The following is a 24046-nucleotide window of genomic DNA, read 5'->3' on the forward strand; positions in this document are numbered from 1 at the left end:
TAATGTTTTTGAGGAGGGTGTCTGCCTTTCGTCTCTTTTGTCAAAATAACACTCATTTAGAGGCATGCTTGTTCTATGGTATGTTAATACCAACATCTTGTGGGATATTATCAATTTGTATGCATTTATGAACTATTTCTTCTTGTTTCTAATTCTGCAGAAGCACAAGAAGAAGAAGAAACCTGTGCCATTTAACTTCTCAGCTTTGCACTTAGTCCATGATCCACAAAGTAAGTATTTTATAAATTTCCCTACTACATCATAATACATAATATCTTGCAAGGATGTAGAACATTGCACGAAAGTAAGCATTCAATAATAATATCGGTGTCTAAATCTGATATTTATTGTGGTAATAATGATTGATTTGAGTAAATAAAGTAGTTCGTAGCTATTATGCATAATTCGGAGTTTATATTTGAAAGATATTTTAACTTTTACATTCAAAGTTTGCATTGATTTTAAGGCAGAACTCCCGAATTCATTTGTGGGGCTTTTGTTTCCGGGGTTAGTTGTAAGTTTGGGACAGAATAAGATTAAGGCAAGGATAAGACAATTAGATCTGGTTTCCTGAAGCTTGGCTAGTGGTCAGGCTCCTTAAGCCAGCAGGCTAGCCTTACCAATGTGGATCCATTCTATTGATTTATCTTTCTAGGTGATGTACAATGTGAAATGGTAGGCTTTGGTATAGGACTAATTGGGCTTAAACATGATGGCTCAGGAAGCCTGACCACTAGCCATGCTTCGAGAAACCTGTCAGCTTGATCAGCATTAGGTAAAGCTATGCATTGCATATGCTAGATAGCTGGAATCTACCAAGCACCCATCATTCATGATCTTTGTGCATTTATGCATTCAGCATCACATAGTTTGTGATGCTGGATGCGTTTAGGATCCTGGTAACAGTTGACTTATCAGTCACCAACACCCCCAGCACCCCCAATGGTAGCCCCATGTGTGTACCAGATTTGCAGTACAAGGCATTGTGGTTTTTTTAGGAAACAATACCCAGCCCAGTGCAGTCAGAGCCCTGAAGCCCCTGACATGATATAGGGTTAAACATTGGGCAAATGTAACCCATCACATCAAAACCGATCACTTAGCGGCAGAAATGAAAAACCGCTGTTTTTTTAGCTTAAAAATGACACCTTACTTGTTGAAATCAGATACAGTCAAAATGTTTTATGAGACAAAACAATCTTGAATTTCTTTTTATTTTCTATATATTTTCTCATCTTCTTTTATGGTTATCTGCTAATGAAGCCAGCCGTGAGGTGGTTGGTTTTGATGTGATGGGTCACAAATTGTTTTCAAGAGATGTTCAAATATTACGTGGATTTGTTTTTACATGTTACAGCCTTTGCAGAGAAGTTATTCAAGCAACTAGAGTCATCCACAGAGCGTTTTGAGGTGAAGTTGATGATGATGAATCTAGTGTCCAGACTCATTGGTGTACATCAGTTATTCCTGTTTAATTTCTATCCATTTGTGCAACGATTCTTACAACCACACCAGAGAGGTAAGGATGTATTTATTCTTATTGGGATTAGTGAGGGACAGAAATTGTATGTCTCAAATCTTGCAAAGATTTAATTTGAATGCAGAATGAAGTTATCCCCCCGACTCGGACTCAGTGATAGTAAGCATGAGATGCTTGGCACTTCCAACATTTACATTCTTGAGAGAAAATAAATTGGCCAAGACAAATGGGCACTACGAAACGAATGTGTGTAGCAGCTTTTAGACATGTTAGGGGAGGGGAGGGGGTGCTTATAAGCCTAAGTAGAATGGTAACAGAATTAAACTTGACTAGTGGACTTGCATTCAGCAACACTTAATGGAATGGGAATAGTTGCATAATATAAGTATTTACTTATGCTCATATTATACTAGTAGTTACAGTGAGAGACTGACAAATCGCTAGTGGGAACACCATTAGTGTTTGTGCAACCAGTATTAAGTTGAAGCAAGCAACTGTTGCTAGAAAATCGTCATGAAGTCAACTAGTATCGGTTTAATACTAGGCCTGACTTCTGATGGAAATATCTGCAATCGCTTTGCCAATCAGCGACGAATATAGAAAAACAAACCTATAACAATGAAATCCTGCCACACTTTGTTGTGACTGCTTAGTATGATATGGACATTACAGATGATGAGTGGCAGCCCACCAAGTGTGATTTGTATGATGCTAGGTGCTATAGAGAAACTTGCTGTGAGCATAACAATGTCATGGCTATTTATATTGTGAGCCTTTTCTTATATAGCTTTATGATAAACACCGTGAATGCTTCTGTTTTTTTTTTTATTTCAGAGGTAACCAAAGTTCTACTCTTTGCTGCTCAAGCAACCCATGAATTAGTACCACCAGAAATCATAGAGACATTATTAAGATGTATTGTTAACAACTTTGTAACAGAGAGAAATAGCAATGATGTTATGGCTGTGGGGTAAGTGTCCACAAAGAGATGATAAAGCTGAATTTATACTCGATCGCCGAGCCATTGCGATGCACCGCTTTTGGAAAGTGACAAGCAATTGCCGAATTTTGCAATGCAGTGCTCATCGCTTTTGCATTTATACTAATCATGGCGATAGCGATTGCAGACAACAATTAAAATATTCAAAAGGCCACAATATACATTTAAAGAACTTGGACTGATGTCAATAGTTATAGCTTAGAATTAATTAATTTCCGAAAATTAATAATTGAGAAAGGTAAATTAATTAGCAAAATAATAGATCCAGTTTATAGGAAATGATTGGTTGATGGATTCATGTGTCAAGCGAAAGCGATGTTGTTTTTGGCTCATCGATTTGTATCGATTAATCGGCTTGATACTCTGAAAACGAAACTAAAACTGAGCATGCATGAGAATCGCTTTTCTGCGATCAAGTATAAATCAAGTATTAATTCAGCTTGAGTGTTCATACTCTTTATATTCATGTTGGTAATGCTATGGTAAATCTGTCATATTGGATTGGCACACATGAGGATCAAAGTAGTTTACCTCTGGCAAAAGTCCAAAATCAAATGATAATGACATCTCTAAAGCTTGAATGTTGCAGAAGCTTTGTGTGTTATTGCCACAAAGCATTTCACAGTTTGAAATGTCCTATAAAAGTTCTTTCTTTAGAGGGGTCAAAAAGTTTGATTAAGTTTGTAAAAATAGTTAAAATATGGGTCAAAGTTGATCCTTCAGGTTTGAATTTTCATCAGCTTCCTATCAAAAGTGCTTTTGTTTATATGATATAATTCTTACTTTTGGTTTGTTCTGCTAACATCCACAATATTTATATTAAGTTTTCTTGGCCAATGGTGAAATAAAGTGTAGATGAAGAATCCATCCACAATATTGGGAAGATGTCAGTTGATAAATGTATCAGTAATAAGGCAGTGGAAACAAAAGGACAATTTTGCAGGAAGTTGATTATTAAATTATTAAATTCATTTCAGTAAACGATAAATTTGTTTCTGCTTATTCTCATGTAGTGTGAAACATCATTTGTTTCAGGTTGCATCACATTCAGCCTACATCCTCATGTGATATGTTTTCAAACCAATGATGTATTTTCGTATTGCATGAACAAACAAGAGATTACTAATATTATTGTTTGTTTTTTAAAGCTTGAATACTGTGAGGGAAGTATCAGCCAGATGTCCATTAGCTATGGGTGAGGATTTATTACGAGATCTTGCCGAATACAAGAATTACAAGAACAGAGCTGTGATGGCTGCCTGCAGGTCTCTTATACAACTATTTAGGAATGTCAACCCTGAACTATTGCACAAAAGAGACAGGGTAAGTGATGTGTCAGAAAGTACATTCAATTGTGTTTGTAATCTTATATTTTGGTTAGTGGGTTATTGAGTTTAGTTGGTCAAATTATGATTGCTATTGGCTATGTCACACTGAGCAATGACCACCAGTGCAGCATGTTTTGAGGACATTTACCTGTCTATATCTGGTCACTTATCTGCAAAGTTACTACAATATTCTTATTGTGGCTGCCTGCACAGGTACAGGGTACCTCACTGGAACACACAAAGTACCTACATAGTACTACACTGGTACTGCACAGTACCAGCCAAGTACCTTGACGATGGTGTACCTGTGCAGGTAGCCCCAATAGGAATCTTGTAGTGTAGTTTTACTTTTGCGTTTACTATATGCAAGAATTACTTTTATCACACACAGAAGTTACCTTGAGTAGGTTCATGTCTTGATTAATATTATCAGATTAAATTTATCTTTTAAATTGTGACATTTCTAGTTTTTAAAATTAATTTTATGTCATGCAGGGCAAACCAACTGAACAGAGCACAGCTGTCAAGGCAACAGAATACGGTGAATTAGTGGCACCAGACTACATCCCTGGTGCTGAGGTCTTACCAGGGACTGAGGAGGTAGCTAAAGAAAAGCAGGATAATGAAGGTAACTTTCTTTTTTCTTTTCTTTTAAATTATAGGAAGTCTTATTGATTAGTCAGTGCAGTCACATTTATTTCATACTAAAGTGCTGATTTTTTCAAAGATGTGTGGTAGCATGAATTCATAATTCTATTACTGAAACCACACAAAGTGCTGAATTAGATGATGGCAATCCCACTGCATGATGGGAGTTGCTGCGATCATTCATGGTGTTGAAGGTACACTGTATGCAAATCACATTGGTAAGGTGGAATTAATAAATAATTTGAGCAACCCGACAGAATTTATCATTAAGACCATGAAAACAAGAGGTAATAAAATAAGTATTAAAGGGATGGCTTTAAACCCAACTGCCAGCACCCTGGCAAACCACGCTGACAAAACCGGCAGTTAAACCGTGTTCTATTCCAAACAATAAAGAAACAACAATAGAACATGGTTAAAATGCCAGTTCTGTCAGGGTGCCAGTTGACCAGCGGTTAGGTTTTGAAGTCATCCCTAAGCCCCATGGATGTATGTAATACTGAAGACTTGACCTCATTTTATAATCAGATGGATGGCAAAGTGCTAGTGATGATGAAGACAGTGATGGTAGCTGGCAGGATGTTGCCCATTCCTCAGATGATGAAGGAGCACAGGGTGAGAATCCTGCCGAGTCATTAACAGCAGATGAGAAGAAAGCGAGAGCATCTGAGATCAGTTCAACTAGAGTGTTATCACAAGAAGAATTCAAGGTGAGTAGAAATGGGATCACTGACAGGAACATGGTTTTTGGTGTGAAGTCTATCCACAAAAACTTGCAAAAAGCTCTCAGAAACCCAGTTGTTTTAAAAAATGTTTTAAATTATTTTCCTTCGAGCCAGCTTAGCTGGGGGAGAGCTGGGATAAGTATATGGCCAGCTTTTTGCAGCTTTTTCCATATTTTGCTCATATGTATGGTGTGTGTTTGCACTGTCAAATCTGATGTGTCTTGAAGTATGGCTAAATGTCATGCATACTTCATGAAAAAATTGGCATATTATTTGCCATATTTCATGACTTAAATGCAGAAGTACCCACTAAGGATGGAAAAAGCTGTTGCGTGTGAAAGCTGAGGGAAGCTAAGGGATTCCCAGCCAAGCTGCCACCATGTATTTAAGTATGGGCCCTACGAAATGTTGTTTTGGCTAATTATGTCCCACAAAATTTCTGTATGTATGTATTTAAGTCAATACACAATCTATAGCCATGGCCAATGTAAAATGAACTTTTGTCAAACATAAGAAGTTTTTGGATTAAGCTATGAGATGTGATGTTAAAATCTGTTGTTATTATTTTCAGCAAATTCAACAAATGCAAATGGCAAAGGAAATGCAACCATCAAAAACTGGGAAAGGAACAAAGAGAAAGCATGTGGAAATAGAAGACTCCCAGAGGTAAGCTGTATATATTATTTTTATGAGGATTCAGAACTCGTGTTACCCCAGGGTGGGAGCCAGAAGGTTTGCTCAAGTGCAAAATTGTCCCAAGTAATGTAAGGGGGTAATGATCCCCTATTTCCTAGTATATCTGATCACGATTTCACCTTTATTTTGCTGTTCTATGTATATGAAACGAAAAGCGAAGAATGTTCTATTTAAATTATTTTAAGCTTGGAGGATGCATGCACCGGCCCGGCAGAAAAGACTCCTGCCTCGGCTAGTGTTATATACAGTGTCGTTCAGTATCAGTGTTATGCTGGTACTGCATTGCAAGATGCAACTCAATTTTGTGGACTTGTGATGCATTGTCATTATTGCCTATAGCATGCATGAAGATAAAATAATTCTTTATACTATTGACCAAGGTTTTCTTTTTATTTGTTTCAGTGGGGAGCTGGTACCTCTGAGTAAGATTGAAGATGTATTTGGCAGCAAAAAGCAGTCCAGGGAAGAAAGAATTGCTACTATGAAGGCAAGTGGAATAAGATATTACAAAGTATTCTGGGACTGGGAATTAAGATGTAAAGTTTTATCTTATCCCAAAGTGGCTGGTGCACTTAATTGTTGAAAATAACAACCCATGCACACTTGGCTGGATTCAAACCGGTGACCTTCAGCATGGATGACATGTTGTATGTTCTTGACTATGATGAAAGAAGTATATGTGCAAGTTTTATTTTAAAGCAAGATGATTTGTACGCCCAAGCCACCCACTATAGTGAAAATATTTTGCTAAATGGCTACAGCTACTGTCATATCAGTGATGAGAATTACTTGAAGTGAGACCTGAAGTCATGTAGATCATAATCATTATTTAGAAGTGTGTGTAAGACAGTATCATGGGAGTCTTGTGGAGGTGGAGGTTGTGGCCCCCTCCAACTAGCTATGATGCAAGGGTGAGAATAAGAACGTCTTGGAGCCACTACTTCAAGCCCACAAGAAGCAAGTCCCAATTCAAACTTCTATCATTTCTAACCGAAGTGGCATACTTCGTATATTTTTGCTTAGAATCAAAACTGATCAAATTAAGTTTACTTCATTTTTTATAGGGGAAGCTTACAAAATGTAGTTCCAAAAGGGCACTGTTTAATAATTTCAAGGTGTTCAAATTATGGGTGCAAGTTATGGAGCTCAACAGCCAGTAAGGGTCTCGGTTCAGGCTGGTTGACGGGAACCAGGAGCCATTTTAGGTTTTATGGGAGCCAAGTGGCTCTTGTCTCCCACTTAATCTCTCCCTTGCTATGAAGGTTACTAAAGTCACATAACTGTGAATAAATTGAATTAATTGGGTTTTGTTTTCAACCAGGCTGGGCGTGATGGCAGAGAGAAGTTTGGCAGGAAGCAGCAGAGAATGAACCCACATGCAAGTACTACCAACAAGGAGAAACGAAAGAAAAAGCCCTTTATGATGGTTAAACAGAAGTATACCATCAAAAACAAGCAGAAGAGATCATTTCGGGAGAAACAGGTGAGAAGAATCCTATACCTTTGTACAGGAGTCTACCATTGATTATCAGTGATGAATCCACAGTCCAGTAGCGTATACGCAAATGCAAAGTATGCGTGAGCGCGTAAAGTTCGTCATGCCTGGAACTTATGCATAAACAGTATCTTATGTTAGAAGTAGCCGCTAATAAACATTATCGCTTTATTCTTTATTGCTGATATCAATAGAGAAATCACAGATCTTCTTCTAAGTTTGTGTGGCAATGACAACCGGACTGCATGGTTCGAAGTAAAACATGCAGACGCATTGTTGTTTATTGATGATGAACAGCGATGAAACATGATTGAATCCCTAATTATCCCACGCAAATTGATCAATAGGAATTCTTAAACACTTGAGTGTTCTTGCAATCTTATTGGTTCTTACCCATGTGATATGACACGATATCACACACTTGAGCATGTGCTTGAATTGACGCGATAATCTGAGGTGCACCGTGCATAGCAACAACGGAACTGATCGATTCTAAGCCTTAGGTAATTCCTTGTAAAATGTAGGATTTAATTTGATTACAATTTGGTATAACACACATGATGTCGCTTTGTGTTATATGAGACAATAGATGCACTCCAGTGGCTAAAAACAAAACCTTTATTCTCTAATTTTATAATACCTTAATATAATACCAGTTAATGCATGTTATTTTCTTTCCTTTCAGATTGCTCTCAGAGATGCCTTACTGAAGAAATCCAAGCAGAAGAGATGATGAGAATTGCAGAATATGAACAATGACTTACTGAACTTTAATAAAAAGTGTTGGCATTACAACAACCAAATTCAAGATTTGCAAACCCTCAAGAACATTTGTCTCATATAAGCAGGTCGGATATCAAACATTCCACCTTGGAGACTTTACCCATGTACCTCATCATCTGTTACGTTTACATTAGACATTGAAAGAAAAAACCTTTTTTACAGGTGGACCTTTCAAGTAGCCTTATGGCTTATGCCCAAATAAAACAACTGATCATTAATCTAGACACTACTTCAACAAAATGCATGTCACTACATTGTGTGCATTGCTTTTCCAACTGAAACTGAATTGGTATGAAGTCCTGTATGATGTGACCTGGGGGAATTAAGTTCCCATGCTTGTTCAAGGGATGCTGAAAGAGATCCTAAACTGGATGTAGAATATAGTTGACACCCTTTTCAGGACTGAGCAAATTTTGAATCTTTCAGCCAATTGTGATGTACAAGAGAACATGACAAATATAACTCCTGCTCTCCTGGTGGTGATAGAAAAGTGAAAACAATTTTTAATTTGTGGCAAAAACTTTTATTCATTAATAGCGAACTGATATCTTGACTTTCTTTTCCCCTTAATCAGACCATTTCGGTCATTATTCCTTAAAGTCATTTGCAAACGGAACTAAAACTATGTCATCGTTGATGCGCATGTTAGACTGACATTGACATAGATTTGAGTTTCTTAAGTGAAGATTTCTGGGAATTGCTGAAATGGTATATTGTATTGTATTGACGAGGATACATATGAATAATACATTTTCTGCTATTACTTACCCCATGGTATTATATGTGTACCAAGGATTAATTTTTTTTTTCACACAGTCAAATAACAAGCTCAATCTATATCTGCTTTTTGATTTTATATATTATCAAAATGTTCAAGATTTTATCTATAATAAAATTGTTATATGATGCAAATCGTGCATGTGTGATTTTATTTCTCTGTGTCAAAACAGAAAACAAAATATTTGATTTTTTACAGTACAAACATGCAGATACTCGATTTCTTGTTTGAAAAATCCGGTTTCTTGATAAACCCAAGTTTGCCACTGATAAGGCAACAGCTTTGAAAGAGGAGGGGAGGACGGGCAGATTATTTAAAAAAAAAATTCTGGATTGGGCATTTTCCTGGACTTAGCTAGAGCTACATGCTGCAATCATTCATGGTGACTTAAAAAAAGAACCATTTTGTTTCTTTGATATGCAAAGTTATAATTTGTGTTCATGTCATAGTCTTTTAATGATTTCAAAATGGATATAATCCAATGTGTTTTGAAGTCATTAATAATAATAGACTAGTCTATGACATGAACACAAATTTATAACTTTGCATATTGAAGACACAAAATATTTTTAGAGGGCTTTTTATTTTCAACCATGAACAATCCTAGCATTTAGCTCTAGCTACAATCAACGAAATTACTGGCATACTAAATGTAAATCGCCATCCCTCTCCCCCAGTTCAATGTTGATGAAAGCACTTTTTCCATTGGGCTCTCAAGTCTCCCCAACATTGATTGAGGGGGAATGGGGGAGGGAAGGGGAAAGGAGAAGGTATGTACTTCTCATCAAACATAGTTATACTAATTTCACTGAACTATCAGAGCGGCAATGAAGAGTTCCAACATATTGTCAAGGTGTGCCAACTATTAATTTAGTTGATTGTGGGTCCAGAGATACTCCAAATCTGAAAAAAAGAAATCAGCAACCAAAATACCCCAAATAGCAAAAAAATGAATTGAATGTATACACAGGCGATATACTTTGTTGGGGACTAGTTTTTATTGGGGCACCCAGTTAATCCTGCATCACACTACTTTTGTGTTCTAATACGATAACCTCTCAAATAGGTTAAACGAGATGGTATACAACCAATTAATTGATGAAATTCTAATTGCCCTTTCTTGAAATTCATAGCAAGTTCCCTGGTCATGACTTGCGACTCCTCAGAAGACGGGGACTGACAAGACATATTCATTGACTCCACCCTATTGGATTTGTACAGACTATTCAAGCTAAAAATTACACCAAATGACTTGACTTGGAATTTTTGGTGACTTGCTACAACCATGGTACTAAATGACAACACATATGACACACAAAACTAAAATAATTAAAATAAAGACATTTATTTAACATAAACTTTACATAGGAAATACATTGTGAGGAATATAACAGAGAGTGTATAGTTCAACATTTTGAGGAAGAAAGTTTACAACTTAATTTGGCTAAATAAGGAAAATGCAATTAAATACATTAAGGGGATTCAATCATGTTTCACTGTTGTTCATCACCATTTAACAATGCATCCGTACGAGTTGTTAAATGGTGATGAACAACAGTGAAATATGATTGAATCTGTTTCAACAATGAAAACAAACTAAAGATCATTGAATTCACATGATTAATTATTTCATTAGGAATGTCAGTTATTGCCGCTCCAGGGACTGTCTTTTGGAATTTGCAGGAGAGCATTAAATAGCCTTCAAGGAGAGCTGTTTAGAGCATTTACAATAGAATGTAAGGAGAGAATGGTGGTCACTCTCCTATATCAGATTTAAGAAGAGCAGTAGAGAGTGATTGCTCTCGCTCTCCTCAAAAAGGCAGTCCCTGCCGCTCAACCTTCTACAAGAAGATCTCACGATTTCTCTGTTGATATCGGCAATAATACTACAGAATAAAATGGCAATGTTAAGCCACTCCTCCGAAATACTGAATTCAACATGTAAGTATGTAAACAAGTTCAAGGCATGACATATTTTACGTGCTTCGCCTTCCATTAACTTGCGTTTGCATATATACGCTACTAGAAAAGTTTTTTGGCTCCTGTACAGTGTCTTAGCTAGCCACCCGTCTGTCCGTCATTTTAGACAAGGAGTTAGCTCCTGAATTTAGAAGAGTTGTTCAAATATTATTCAAATATCATTTTGTGAAGAATAAATCACACACACAAATTTAAACTTGCATGAATCTGGACTTGAAGGAGATTGGTTAGGGTGCCTGCATTTTGAGAGTCTTAGAAAGAGAGAGAGCAAATTTCAAGTCTGGTCTCAAGTCTTGGCTAAACATGACCATCTCATGTTATCAAAAAGTAATGTTATCACAGTTGACAAAATCGTTTTATAGAAGTTTACTCTGGATTAGATCACATTGGGTTTGTCTACATTTGATATAAAAGCATTTGAAATAACAAAGAACTGCAGGTTCTAAATTACAAGACATTTCGAGGGTTGACAAACAGAAGGCCTTAACTCAAAAAGTGCCTCTTTGAGAAAAATGAGTAAAAATAATATTTTGCATTGAGATGTGACCAAGTATTATTGTGCTATAGATGCAATAGAAAGTTGAATTGAGTTAAGGCTTAGGATTTTAAGAATCTGTGGGTATTACAGATTATTTTGGTACCAAAATCTCAAAATGGCCAAAAGTGAGTTAAGGCCTTCTGTTTGTCAACCCTCGATTTCTTCCTGTAGATGCCAATTGTTGGCTCCAGACACAAGTGGTAATCTGATCACTTACAATTCTATTAATAGTTATATTGTCAATCTGATATATTTTACATACCATGTCCACTTAAATGTGGTGGTCCAATGTTTGTTTATATAATGGTGAGGCACCAAACAATCTGATTCCAAGCTACGTGTTAACTTTTTCAGATGCCAAAATCTCAATTTTGATGGGTAAAGTGGCAGGATGAGACTGTCAATGGGGTCAAACACCTGTAAGTCGTGTTTTACATTTAGATTTACACCATAGATGTAACATTGATTGGGACAATTGTATAAAATTGTTGTGGTACATGTAATCCCTGACTCTGTATAATTTGGTAACAGGCAAGTATACTTCAGTGTGTTGATAATAGTGTTGAAACCCTTGAGAAATTATGACACCCCCGAGATATTACGGTAGAGTCAAACTTGCAGGTCATTACAAAGCATTTTGCAAACTGAATTTAGTTGTCAATTCAATTGAATAGACCTCTCTTTGGCAATCACATGGGCATAGACATTTTGTTCAAACAGATTAATTACACCTTGATACAATCTCAAGCAGAATTCCTTTTCACACTCCCCATCAACATTTGCCAACTGGAAGGGGCTCAACTATTGCCGACTATCCGGAGATCATGTGAAAAAACTGGGGGGCACTCACTACTTGACTTGCTACGCACCTGTGTCCAAGAAAAACGTCTAAAAGGGTATGTTTTTCACCACACAGCGTCGTCTACGTCTTTTTGAAAAAGGGGTACTTTTTCAGAAGGCATCACCATTTAGGGGTCCTTTTTCAGCCAAATCCTTAGACGTTTAGGGTTAGTAATATTATTGTTTGAGTGAGTTTGCACTAATTTAATAAAAATCACCACTTTTTAATTGATTCTTGTTACTTTTGTGCATGTTTTCTTCAGTATCTCTATGTCTGCAACATCAAAAAGACACCTTGGGTATCAAATTAGCTCAATTCCCTCTTTACGCCACTTAGGGTATCAATATAGATATTTCTCAGTTGATGCGCCATTTAGGGTATGGTTTTTGCATGTGCTACGCCATTTAGGGTAGGATTTTGCATGTGTTTCACCATTAAGGGGTGCAATTTGGTTATGTGAAAATTCGCCATTAAGGCTGCATTTCAGAGGTGTTCGGACATGGGTGGGAGGCACTTTTGTGTGACAGTGACCCCCCCGGGTGAACAATCAATCAGCGGCACTGCATAATTATATATGTGCGAGATCATTTTTATTCTGCTTGTAAGTTTATTGTGTAAATTCACACAACATTTGGGCCCACACCTTTGGACTACCATTATTTTGTATTCATTTCATGTTTTAATGGCAAAATGAAGGCAAAATCAGGCCAATATACGCAACAAAAATTCTGAAAAAATAAGTCTACAAATGTAGCTTTTCTCATACACTAGCCTCGCAGCATTACAATCTGTAACCTCTGGTGGTAGTGACTCTTTTACTCCACAAATCTCTATGATGTCCAGACTGGTCTTCAACAGCTACACATGGTTATTGGCGCATGTCTTCCACAAGTCATGTCACATTTTACATTATGTTCTCCATGCAGAACATGTGCATATATTATACGAGTGATACCTTCACTGATAAATAATATACATACTTGTTAGGAGGAAATGACTCCTGTATTCACAAAATGTCTTAGGGAGGTATCAAATGAGGGAATTTAGAAGACAGAGAGAAGAGCAAACACTCCATAGAGTAATGCACAGGGGTAGGCCACTAAGAGTTGTTGGGCATCCATAGCGAGTGCTGTTACAAATAGCTTAGATGCTGATAGGCTACACCATCCTATGGCTAGTAAGGAGATCACTGTACCAAATATACCTCTGTAAGGGAAAAGAGAAGGAAATACAACTTTATTAATATATTACATTGTTGAGTTCATGGATTAGAAATAGAAAGCAGACATTTGCAGGTATAAGGTCATATTACAGTAACATAGAGTGTATCAGAGAGCTAGTTTAGATGCAGGATGTTCTTATAATTATCATTGACAATATCAACAATGCAACACCTTCATAATTGCATTTTGATTTCAAATATATGCAAGAGCACAATTTTGTATCTTACCAACTGGTTAATAATTGGGATCTAAACGGATCAAGTTTTGGAAATTTGTAAATATTCATTTTATTTCTCATACAACTGACTATTTTAAAAATTACAATAAATTTGAATACACATGATGTCGGCTTAGTCTGTCGTTTCATTTTCAAGACCTATTATTTCTTTATACCATTAGTTTTTTTTTGTTTTTTTTTTTTGAATAGTTTCAAATATTGTATGTCATTTTAATAATATTGTGCTTAATACGATTTACACCCTGCATGTTTTTGGGTCTCTGATCCTAAACTGATGTCTATGCCCAAACCATGTCCTGTTTGGATATTCTTTCTGTATTTCTATGAACAAGGACTGTTGTAAAATGTACATTTAAGGGACTATACAGGAATATCTAACCTTACAGAATTCAAAAACTTAAGGGGGTACTACACTACACCACTGGCCAATTTTTGCATTTTTCGAAAAAATTATAGCACATTGGTGACAAGTAAGATATGTATATTATAGGGGCAAGGACTACAACTACTGCTCTGAAAATTCAGCAACTCAAAGCAAGTAGTTATTGATTTATTGATCAAATATTGTTTTTCCCTGACTGTAACTCCACAACTGATGTCTATGCTGAAATAAAATTTCCAGTGCAGTAGTTGTAGTCTTTGCCCCTATAATATACATATCTTACTTGTCCCCAACACGGCATAGGAAAAATATTTCCTGTCTGGGAACTTAAACTATGTTGCTTTAAATTTTCTGTGAAATTAACGGTTGGGGTCCAGGGGCTCAAAAAGCCTAATAAACTCATGGATTTTAGACTTTTTAAAGTAAGCAGGGGTCGAGCCCAGGCGATTTTAGCAGATTTAGCACCCCAAAAGAGGCCATTGGTGACATAAAAAATGCATATATCTATGTTAAAGTAATTCTTGCCCTTTTTTTAGACGTTATTAAAAAAAAAGCTTCCTTCATCCTAAAAAAGTGGTTTTAAATATTCAGTTTCCTATACTTTTGTACATGAGAGACATTCTTCAAAGTTTTTTCTTTGCCTAATAACATGGCCTACATGGCTGAAATTGATATATTTAATGCACAATATAACAACGATGATTCATAAATTTTTTGACACCCCCTCTTCGGGTATGTGGGAGGGGCCCCTAAGCCGGGGGGGGTACTAATCTGCATGAAGAATGCATTGTATGATAAGAGTAATGTGTAAAATACGCTACATTTTATGCTCTACAATACAACAATGAACAAGAGTTGAGTGTTGGACTTCCTCATCTTCAGAATTATCTTGTGGAATTCATTTCCGACATGGTCAAGTAATTATAGCATAAATTTTAATAACATGTTTTTCTTGGCCTTACACAAACTCTAACCCATCTCACAAACCTTACTATAAATGTACAAACCCAACTAAGTTTAACACCCTTGCCCAACCCCCAAAGAGAATTAGGGGTGAAATTGATTTCACCCAAAATCGGACCTACATGTATATATAGCATGTTTAGTATTATTAAATGCATTGAAAAGTTTCAATTAATTTATTTAGCCTCATCTCATCAAAATAGCTATTTTTATGGCTTATTATAGGAAGGAGAAAGCTTTCACATAATTTTGGAAATTAAAAAAATAATTTAAAATTCTGAAAATACAAAAAAAATACATTTAAGTGCATAAGCTTTTTTCTTCTGGGTAAAATTTTTTTTCTTGCATGCAACAACCTTTTTCTTGCAGGTTAGAAATTTGATAAATAGGTCCATGCATGCATTTTTGTATATGATGACCTATTTATCAAATTTCTACCCTGCAATAAAAAGGCTGTTGCATGTAAGAAAAAAGGTTCTTACCCAGAAGAAAAAAGCTTTTGCACTTAAATATATTTTTTTTTGTATTTCCAGAATTTTAGAAATTTTTTCAAATTTCCAAAATTATGTGAAAGGTTTCTCTTTATTTTGTTAGCAATAAAAATAACAATTTCCATGAAAATTGAAATGAGGCCAATTTAAAGTAATTAAAACGTTATAAACACATTCATGTAATGCATTTAAAAACATAAAATATAGGTCAGATTTTCTGTCATTTTCAGGTGAAATCAATTTCTACCTTAATTCCCTTTTGGGGGTAAGGGCAAGGGTTTTGGGTTATGTTAAAGGTTAGTTGCCTTGGGTGGTTTGAATACATGCAGTAAGGTTTGTGGGTGTGTAGGAAAACATTTCAAAAAAACTTAGAAAAAATTAAAAAAAAAAAAAAAAAAAAAAAAAAAACGATTTTTTTTTTTTTTTTTTTTTTTTTTTTTTCTGTGACCTCAATTTTTTTTTCTGGGAACGGCGCGGCCGCGTTACCGCGGATTTCGAGGGCCTGGTCCCCAATGCGCTATCATTTTTGAGAAAAATGCAAAACTAGGCACAAATTGGGCAGGGTTGTAGTACCCCTAACTGCATACTTACTCTAATGACATAACAGCAGCAAAGAAGTTAAGAAACACCATTGGAAGAAGACAATATCCAAGCACACTAACAATACAGCTTACTGATACACCTGTCATGCTCATTAAGTTTAACAGCATCCACATACAGATACAACCAAGGCCTCCGATGCCATAGATGTAACCAAAACCAACCTTACCAGCCTGGGGGTAGAATAAAACACAATAGAAAGGAAATAACTTAAAGTGAACAGGGTTGATAAGCCTAAATGTGAAAAATGTTTTATCAGTGGCAGAGATAAACTTGGAATGTTGTGTCTCACATGTGCGTCACACTCTCTTGCTGATAAGGGTTACCTTAAGCACAGCATCCTTTAAGCTTGCCATGCCCTTCAAGGATGGTGTCAGATGCAAAATTCCGAGTCTATCTCTGCCGGCGACAAAATGATGAAAGTTCATCTGTTTGGGAGACATCATAATTAAGATTTTAAACTTTTGATCTCAAGTCAACACAAAATAGTCCGAACCAGAAATGTTTTGTAGACTCCTCGCCAGAGCGAAGCGATCTTACAGTTTCCGATGATGATTAAGATACTACTTGCATCTCGGGGATCGATGCAAGAAGTATCTTAATCAACATCGGAAATGGTAAGATCGTCTGGTGTACAGAGTCCAGTCCAAAACAGATGTTTTGTCAACTCCTAACCGGAGCAATCTTACCTTCATTACGTTTCACTACCTGGAGAGAATTGATCAAAAATTGAATTCCCTCCTGAGCTTGGTACATGTCAATGAGTTGACCAGATCACATGGATATCATATAGCTATTGGCAGTATATATAACACAAATGGTCAATGAGTTACATAAAAATGACCTTGTGTGGTATTTAGTTCCCAGGAAGTGAGTTTTGCCTGAGGCAATTTGTGGTTAAATGTTGATCCCTCACTACAAGAGTTATTACCGTCGATTTGGTTGAAAAAGGAGGTGAGAAATGATCAAACCTCTCCAGGTAACAAAACGTAATGTTTCCGATGTTGATTAAGATACTTTTTGCATTGATCCCGAGATAACATCGGAAATGGTAAGATCGTCCTGTGTACAGAGTCTTGGACATACCTAAACTTTTGACTTTCATTGGGAGACTGGCAACACATTAAAGTTACAAACATGTATCAAAATATTTTGAGAAGGATGTGAAGAAAGCCATATATATAATCAGAGTAAACCAAATATCACCAAAGTATTGAGGTCAAGTGTCCAAATTGGCACTAATTTTAACTTGGGATGTCAGTCTCCCTATGAATGTTGAAGTTGTGACCAAAAATTTAAAATCATAAATAATGAAAGATCTTGTTGTTGTCTTCACTTTGTGGACCTGGCACAAGTAAGTGAATTGTCTTTAAAAGGTACATGTATATGAGTGACACTAATTGTGATGCGATCAAGCATGAGTCGCATGTCCGGAATATTGCTTTTAAGATATAATCAATAATAGTATTCAACTTCCTCTGTATTTTATTGTTCTGAGCAACACTAAAATGGTCATATCTCTGGAACTATAAGTCTAATTATAATGGGGTTTTCAGCAAAATAAAGCCCTGAGAATGGCTCGTATAATGAGATTGAAAACTGAATTTTGATTTTGATCGACATCAGATTCATTTTGCTTGATCGCATCACAATTTGGTTACTGTCATGTATGAATATCACACACAGATCTCAGAAGAATAACAACCTCATGGATCGAATTGCAGTTTGTTTCATTTCTTGATTGGGTCCATTTTTGCATTTTTAGCACTTGAAATCATGAACTTGTTCTCATACTTACCAATAATAAAGTACCCCCAAAAGCTAATGCAAATACCAAGGGTCCTGCCAGGTCACAGTCATGAATGCAAGCTGGATCTGTCTCTCTCAATGGATTTAACACTGTCATTGTCTGAAAAACATCAATCACTTTTTATTAACATATGTGTTGACAAATGAGGCTGAAGGAAAGAGTCAATAACAACTCCGCCATGTTTGTGTGTCACTCAAGGGGGGATAACATACCTCTGGATTATTATGCTATGCGCCCAGTAAACATTGATTCAAAGTGAATTGTTGCTTGCATTCTGCATGTAATGTGTTGAGCCAAAAATATGTTCTAAACGCTGCATGTTAACCCTTTTTGAAGCTTATGCTTCAAGATAAAAATTACTGTTCCATTGATTTTGGGCTTTAGCCAATAAATAACCAATGCAAGGTACACTATTTGCCCTCCATAAGCGATAAACCAAAATGGCAGAATTACCATAGCATTTACACATGAGGCAATTTTGAGTCTGAGTCTAATTTCTTTGGTTGTAGCACACAAAAGAGCAAGGATAAATCATTAATTTTTTTGACAAATTAAGACAATCGACAATCAAGAAACCTAACCCTCACCAAACCTTAGCCCTAGAGCCCAACTCTAACCATAATCCTACCCTTGATATTAATCTCTTGGGGTGGCAGCAGCTTTTATTAAGAATCACATGACTTAAAAAGTCACATGTGACAGACACTGATACTGGTGTGAAACACTGTCCCATTTGATGAGAATGATATATGAGGATCTTAATTAAGAAGTGAATCATTTAATAGCAATCTGCCGTAAGTTATGGACATTGTCACTGTCATAAAATTTGTGTGTATTTCAATTTTGCGAATCTTTCACTCTATTTAATCTCTCACAAAAAAGTAATTTTACAGTATTCAAAAGGACATTGTCTGAAACTGGAAAATAGCCTTCTATTCTACTCACCTTTTGGTAAATGTGTTCAAAGTTGATTCCTAATTCTGGAATCAAAACAAAAATATCATACGGTAATAATGTGAAGTGATTATACCATTACTAATAGCTATAATTTGATTCATCTCAAGTTTGGTAGTGACGTATGTGCGTATATTGCTTGCTGCAGTATAAAATCGCGCGCATAAAGTTAAATGCTCTGAGTGTACACAGATGTACAGAGGCGGTTTGTCAGCACGCTTGCTGCGCAACCGCGAAAGAGCATTGACATCACTACCAAACTTGAGGTGAACCAAACACAAGTCAAGATACTGTATTGCATTTACCAAAAGGGGCACTAATTAGAGGTCATTTTACAATCTCATGAGATGAGATGAGATCATCTAATAAGCGCCTCTTTTGGTAAATGCAACACCTAAATTAGGGAGAATACAGTATCTTGACTTGTGATTTTAAGGCAATAATTTACAGCAACCTTCAAACACTTTTCAAATATTATGATGACATCAAATCACGAGGTCCATTAATAATAATATTATACACACAAGATGGATGCTGGTGCGGATTACACTTCCATGAGAGTATTGTATTCTTAAGCAGTTTTAGTACCTTTCAGTATTTTTCCAATATTCTTCAGTAAAATAAAACTGACTTGAAATCAGTACAAAATAATGGAAAACTACTAGGTGGCAGCTGTGCAAGTAATAATGCATCGGTATAGGAGGGGAAGTATAAATAGGACAATTATTATTAAAAGGTTTATACCTTCAAGTAATGGTGGTTCATCATCAAAGCTATCTGTGTATCCTGTTGTATCTGCTCCTGTCACTGGGTCAGGGGTCATTATTTGACCTGTGTAGGGTGACCCTGGGCTGCCATACTGGGGTTTGGAATAGTCATATCCACCACCATATTGGCTAGAACTAAAACACACAAATAAAACAGTCTTTTAACACATGATGTAACTTGAAATCTTATCAAATTCCATCCAATCATTATATTTATATAAATTCATTTCAACACAAATGTGGTATTCCTATGATACAGCGGGTATTTCTCCATGATACATTTATAAATAATATGCAGTGTTTAATAGACTTTGTTTTTGCAGCACTAGATTTATGAGGCAATGCGAGTAGTAAGTGAAATTGTGAATAAAGCTATCACCAGATGCTAATAAGTTTGCCTTTTTCACTTGGATGTTTTGCTTGTTGATGTAGCTGCATGAGCATGTGAAAGAATATCAAGCAACTATATGAGCATAAATCATAGTATGCCATTATGCACTGCTTACCAGATACAGTATTGAAAAAAATGACTGACTTTGTTTGTATGTGTTTCTATAATTGGTAAATATTGTAATCATTGATTTTATAGATGTGAAAAGGGCCGGTGGCCTATATTTACAATGTAATAAAACTCTCCTTTTGGGGAGGCTGAAACTGAAACTGAAAATCTATTTGTGTAGGATCAGGTGCTAATAACAAGCATGGGAATATTGGCAATGAATACAATTGTGTAGTTTTCATAATTGTGCAAAGCGCATGTGCTATAAAGTATAAAGCTTCCCATACTGATAAACAGAGATTTTAAACAGTTCTCTCAACAAATATATTTGACTTGCATGTACATTATACTTGATAATTTCATCCCACATCCATGGGATTTCATCACAAAGCGTTAAAAACCTAGTCATGTGACCCAGAGGGTAACCATCATCACATGACTTGATGAAACTCCCCCTCTACAGCAAAAATTTAGTGTGAGTGAGGGTGCTTTAAATTAAAAATGGGTTTCAATCTGAGTTATCACAAAACCTGCACAGGGGATGCTAATCTCTTCTTGACAATGTACTATTATTTTGATTCCTACCCAAGACCTGCAGAAGTCAATAAAAGATTTATAGCACTCTATTATACACAGACTTTCTCAATATTTGGTGAGAGAGGTCCTTATTATTTGTTAATTTGTTACAAATTTACAATTCATTTCTGTGTAAAATTGCATTTTGCAAAGGCTTTGTCAACACATAAAAATGAGGAAGCCTAATATTTTTGTTATTTCCCCAAAGCCCTACCCCTGCCTTGAAGAAAGTGTTATTTGCAATGTGATAACCAAGAACTTCTTAACATGTCTTTTCATCATCACAACTATTTTAGAAACAAAGCAAGGATCATAAAATAAATATAAAAATATTTGAAAATCTCCAAAAATCGATGCGGGCAGGCAGTGTTTGAAATAAGCACTTATCCTCTTGTCCTCTTGTCCAAAAATCACTGGGGACAACCATATTGAGCAATGTACTTATCCCCTGGACAACCACTATATTTTACCTTCAAAAGTATGACACATTTTGGGGACAACCAAAATGTTTTGAGGACAAGCAGAATCTATGTTTTAGTTGTCCTCGGGACAACCTCCATATTTTTCTTATTTCGGACACTGCGGGCAGGGACGATATACCTATTTATTTTACTTTGTCTAATAGTAGGTTTTTTTATTTGCAGTGATTATAAAACTACCCAATGATATGTATTTTTAAAGAATGAGAACCCAAAAATATTTGAAAATCTCTAAAAATTGGTAAGGGGAGGGACGATATACATATATTTATTTTATATTATAATTAGTGGGTTTTTATTTGCAGTGATTATAAAACTACCCATTGATATGTATTTTTAAAGAATAAAAACCCAAAACATTTGTCTCGCATCAAAATCAAATTATACCGGTATCATTTATATTTTTTTATAGCACTCTGCACCCTATGAAGCCCCCTGACTATGCCACCACCAAATGCAATACATTTTTAGCAGTCTGCACCCATGGCTATGTCAACGAATGCAATACATTTTTAGCAATGTATAAATGTATGAAAGTGGGCCAGGTCAATGTCATGAATGTGTCAAGTAATTGGCTAGCTCATGATTAAAGCTCAATCTCCTACTCACAGTGCCATACTGCTATCATCTGAAGATTGCGGGACATAAAAGCTTCAACCATGTACAGTACATGTAGAAGAAAAAAGGAACAAGGTTTTGAAGTTATCTGTACTGGAAAATTTTAAGAAGTCTGTTTTCTGAAACGGGAGCTTTTATGGCTAATAAATATTCCAAATCCTAAGTGATTGCTACATGTATGCATCACTTACATGTAGTGCCCCCTGACAAAAAAATGAAAGAAAAAGTGCCCCTCTGACAAAAAATGAAAGAGAAAATCAGGAGGGCAAAGGAAAAGACTAGCAAAATTCAGGGCCAAAATAGTGTAAAATACAAAATTTTTCCACGCTACGCGCGCACATTGTAACAATAAAGCCCTTTTTAGCTGGATAATGGGCGAAAATAGTGTAAAATACCATTTTTTTCACGCTCGCCACATCATCCCAATAAGGCCCTTTTTCGGGAAGCTCAAGACATACAGTCTCTATGTATTGTATGATGCAACTGCAATTTTTTTTTCGCGTCTGTGCCGACAAAATTTTATTTTGCCCCCCCTGACCAAGAAAGCTGGCTACGCCCCTGCCACAATGGTTCCAGTTTTTACCTGGATGTTTCAGAGAAAAATGAGCAACTTTTCTAATTAATTGGGCCCACGATTATATTCAGTCTGAAATTTTTTGGTTTGCTACGGAAATAATTTGAAGTAAATCAAATTGATAGAACTCAATTAAACAGCAATTTTTTTTCTCTCAAAAGAGTGGAAATATAGCACCAAATGGCGTCAAATTAAGGTCCATTTTTGAAAATTCTTCCACTTCTCAGGGGGGCACATCCCCCTCAGACACCCCCCTTAGCGGAAAAAATATTGAACAACACTTTTTATATTCCCAGGAAATGTTGCATTTTTTCCACCTCTGTCGGGATGTGCATGTGATTAAATTTTGCTAAATTTGTCCTTTCTAGGCAAGTAGACCAAATTTTGCATGCGTAATCTGATATAAGTAATGAATGACAGTCTAAAGCACAGTACAACGCTTTTGGAGACTGTGAGGGATTCCAACCCGCAGATGACGAGTTCAGTTCTGTACTGTCATGACTGTGTAATATGATTTCAACAATTCCCCGTATGGTACTACATGGTCTTAATATGATGGACAGCGCTCAGCTTGATAGAGGACAACGTAAAAACTATAAGTTCCTTGGTTTTTTTTGTACCGTAATATATTTTATTTTGTAGTACAAACAAATGAATGATACATTAATTTAAACTTATAGAGGTTGTGCATGTGACGTATCATCCCGTAAATATGACGGACTACTCAAATGCATTCAACAAAAGCATGATTGCATCAACCGCGACAGTTCGTCACACACATAAAACTAATCAAATGCACTACGATCAAATAGGTTGATGACAACATTTGATTGAATGGACTGCACTGCGCCATGATTACGGGGAAGGAAACTGGTTCAGAGGTGGTTGGACGCTGGTGGGTAGCACTTTTGTGTGAGACTGAGAGTGCCCCCCCCCCGGATTGTCATTCATGAAATTGTTCAAGACAATGTTCTGAATGTTGTTCAATGTTGATATAAACATGATTATTTTTTTATAATTGAATTAGCGAATCACAACTAACCTTTGCCCATAACCGTACTGATCTTGTGCTCCTCCTTCAAAACCCTGCTGCTGCTCTTGCTGTTGATCTTCCCACCCCGAGTAGTTACTTTGGAAAAAACCTTGATCGTCTTGTTCACCTCCACCATAGGCTTGCCCTTGGCCTTGTTGTTGCTGGTTTTGGCTGTACCCATACGGGTCAGAACTATACGTACCAGACATGTTTTCGATAAGTTTCTGAATCGAGGATGGGAAAATGTGTTAAAAACACTTAACTTTACTATAATCTGCGATGAGTAGGTCTTCCGAGATATATTTCTGTGAATTTATGCTCTTATTATAGCGGCCTAAAAATAAAACAACATCACTGTCAAATTCGCGACACGTCTTTGACCCCCTAGAATAATGAAAACTAACAGCTCAATTTCTGTTATTCTAAAAATTTGCAAGAATTATGGATGAATTATTGTTTATAGTGAAGTAATGTATTTAAAACAAAAATAAGTATGATAATTTCGAACTTTTTATTTTTCAAATTATATTTAAAGGGAAATCCAAGA

The 24046-nt window shown here is 36.2% G+C and overlaps 2 protein-coding genes across 3 annotated transcripts in view; one reads left to right on the plus strand and one right to left on the minus strand.

Moving 5' to 3' along the window:
• The window catches only part of LOC140161379 (protein SDA1 homolog), a 31312-nt gene extending 22358 nt beyond the window's left edge, over nt 1–8954 (plus strand). The window contains exons 9-18 of the mRNA XM_072184889.1: nt 161–230; nt 1358–1519; nt 2315–2450; nt 3629–3803; nt 4304–4436; nt 4985–5166; nt 5753–5847; nt 6280–6364; nt 7199–7360; nt 8058–8954. Coding sequence (XP_072040990.1) covers nt 161–230; nt 1358–1519; nt 2315–2450; nt 3629–3803; nt 4304–4436; nt 4985–5166; nt 5753–5847; nt 6280–6364; nt 7199–7360; nt 8058–8105 — 1248 coding nt within the window. The 3' untranslated portion in view covers nt 8106–8954. The remainder of the gene's footprint in view (nt 1–160; nt 231–1357; nt 1520–2314; nt 2451–3628; nt 3804–4303; nt 4437–4984; nt 5167–5752; nt 5848–6279; nt 6365–7198; nt 7361–8057) is intronic.
• A 3096-nt stretch (nt 8955–12050) lies between these two features.
• On the minus strand, nt 12051–23863 carry LOC140161380 (protein YIPF5-like). Of its 2 annotated transcripts, none has more exons than XM_072184891.1 (6): nt 23509–23863; nt 19698–19849; nt 18945–18979; nt 17988–18098; nt 16181–16362; nt 12051–13498 (listed from the first exon to the last, which is right to left on the minus strand). In XM_072184891.1, exons 1-6 carry the CDS (start codon nt 23706–23708, stop codon nt 13336–13338), a joined length of 843 nt encoding a protein of 280 aa, XP_072040992.1. In that variant the 5' UTR covers nt 23709–23863; the 3' UTR covers nt 12051–13335. The 2 variants fall into 2 exon arrangements, with proteins under 2 accessions (XP_072040992.1, XP_072040991.1); XM_072184890.1 differs by having other exon boundaries at nt 19698–19855.
• Nucleotides 23864–24046: the final 183 nt, after the last annotated feature.

The sequence above is a fragment of the Amphiura filiformis genome, chromosome 9 (assembly GCF_039555335.1).
Source record: "Amphiura filiformis chromosome 9, Afil_fr2py, whole genome shotgun sequence".
Classification (NCBI taxonomy): domain Eukaryota; kingdom Metazoa; phylum Echinodermata; class Ophiuroidea; order Amphilepidida; family Amphiuridae; genus Amphiura; species Amphiura filiformis.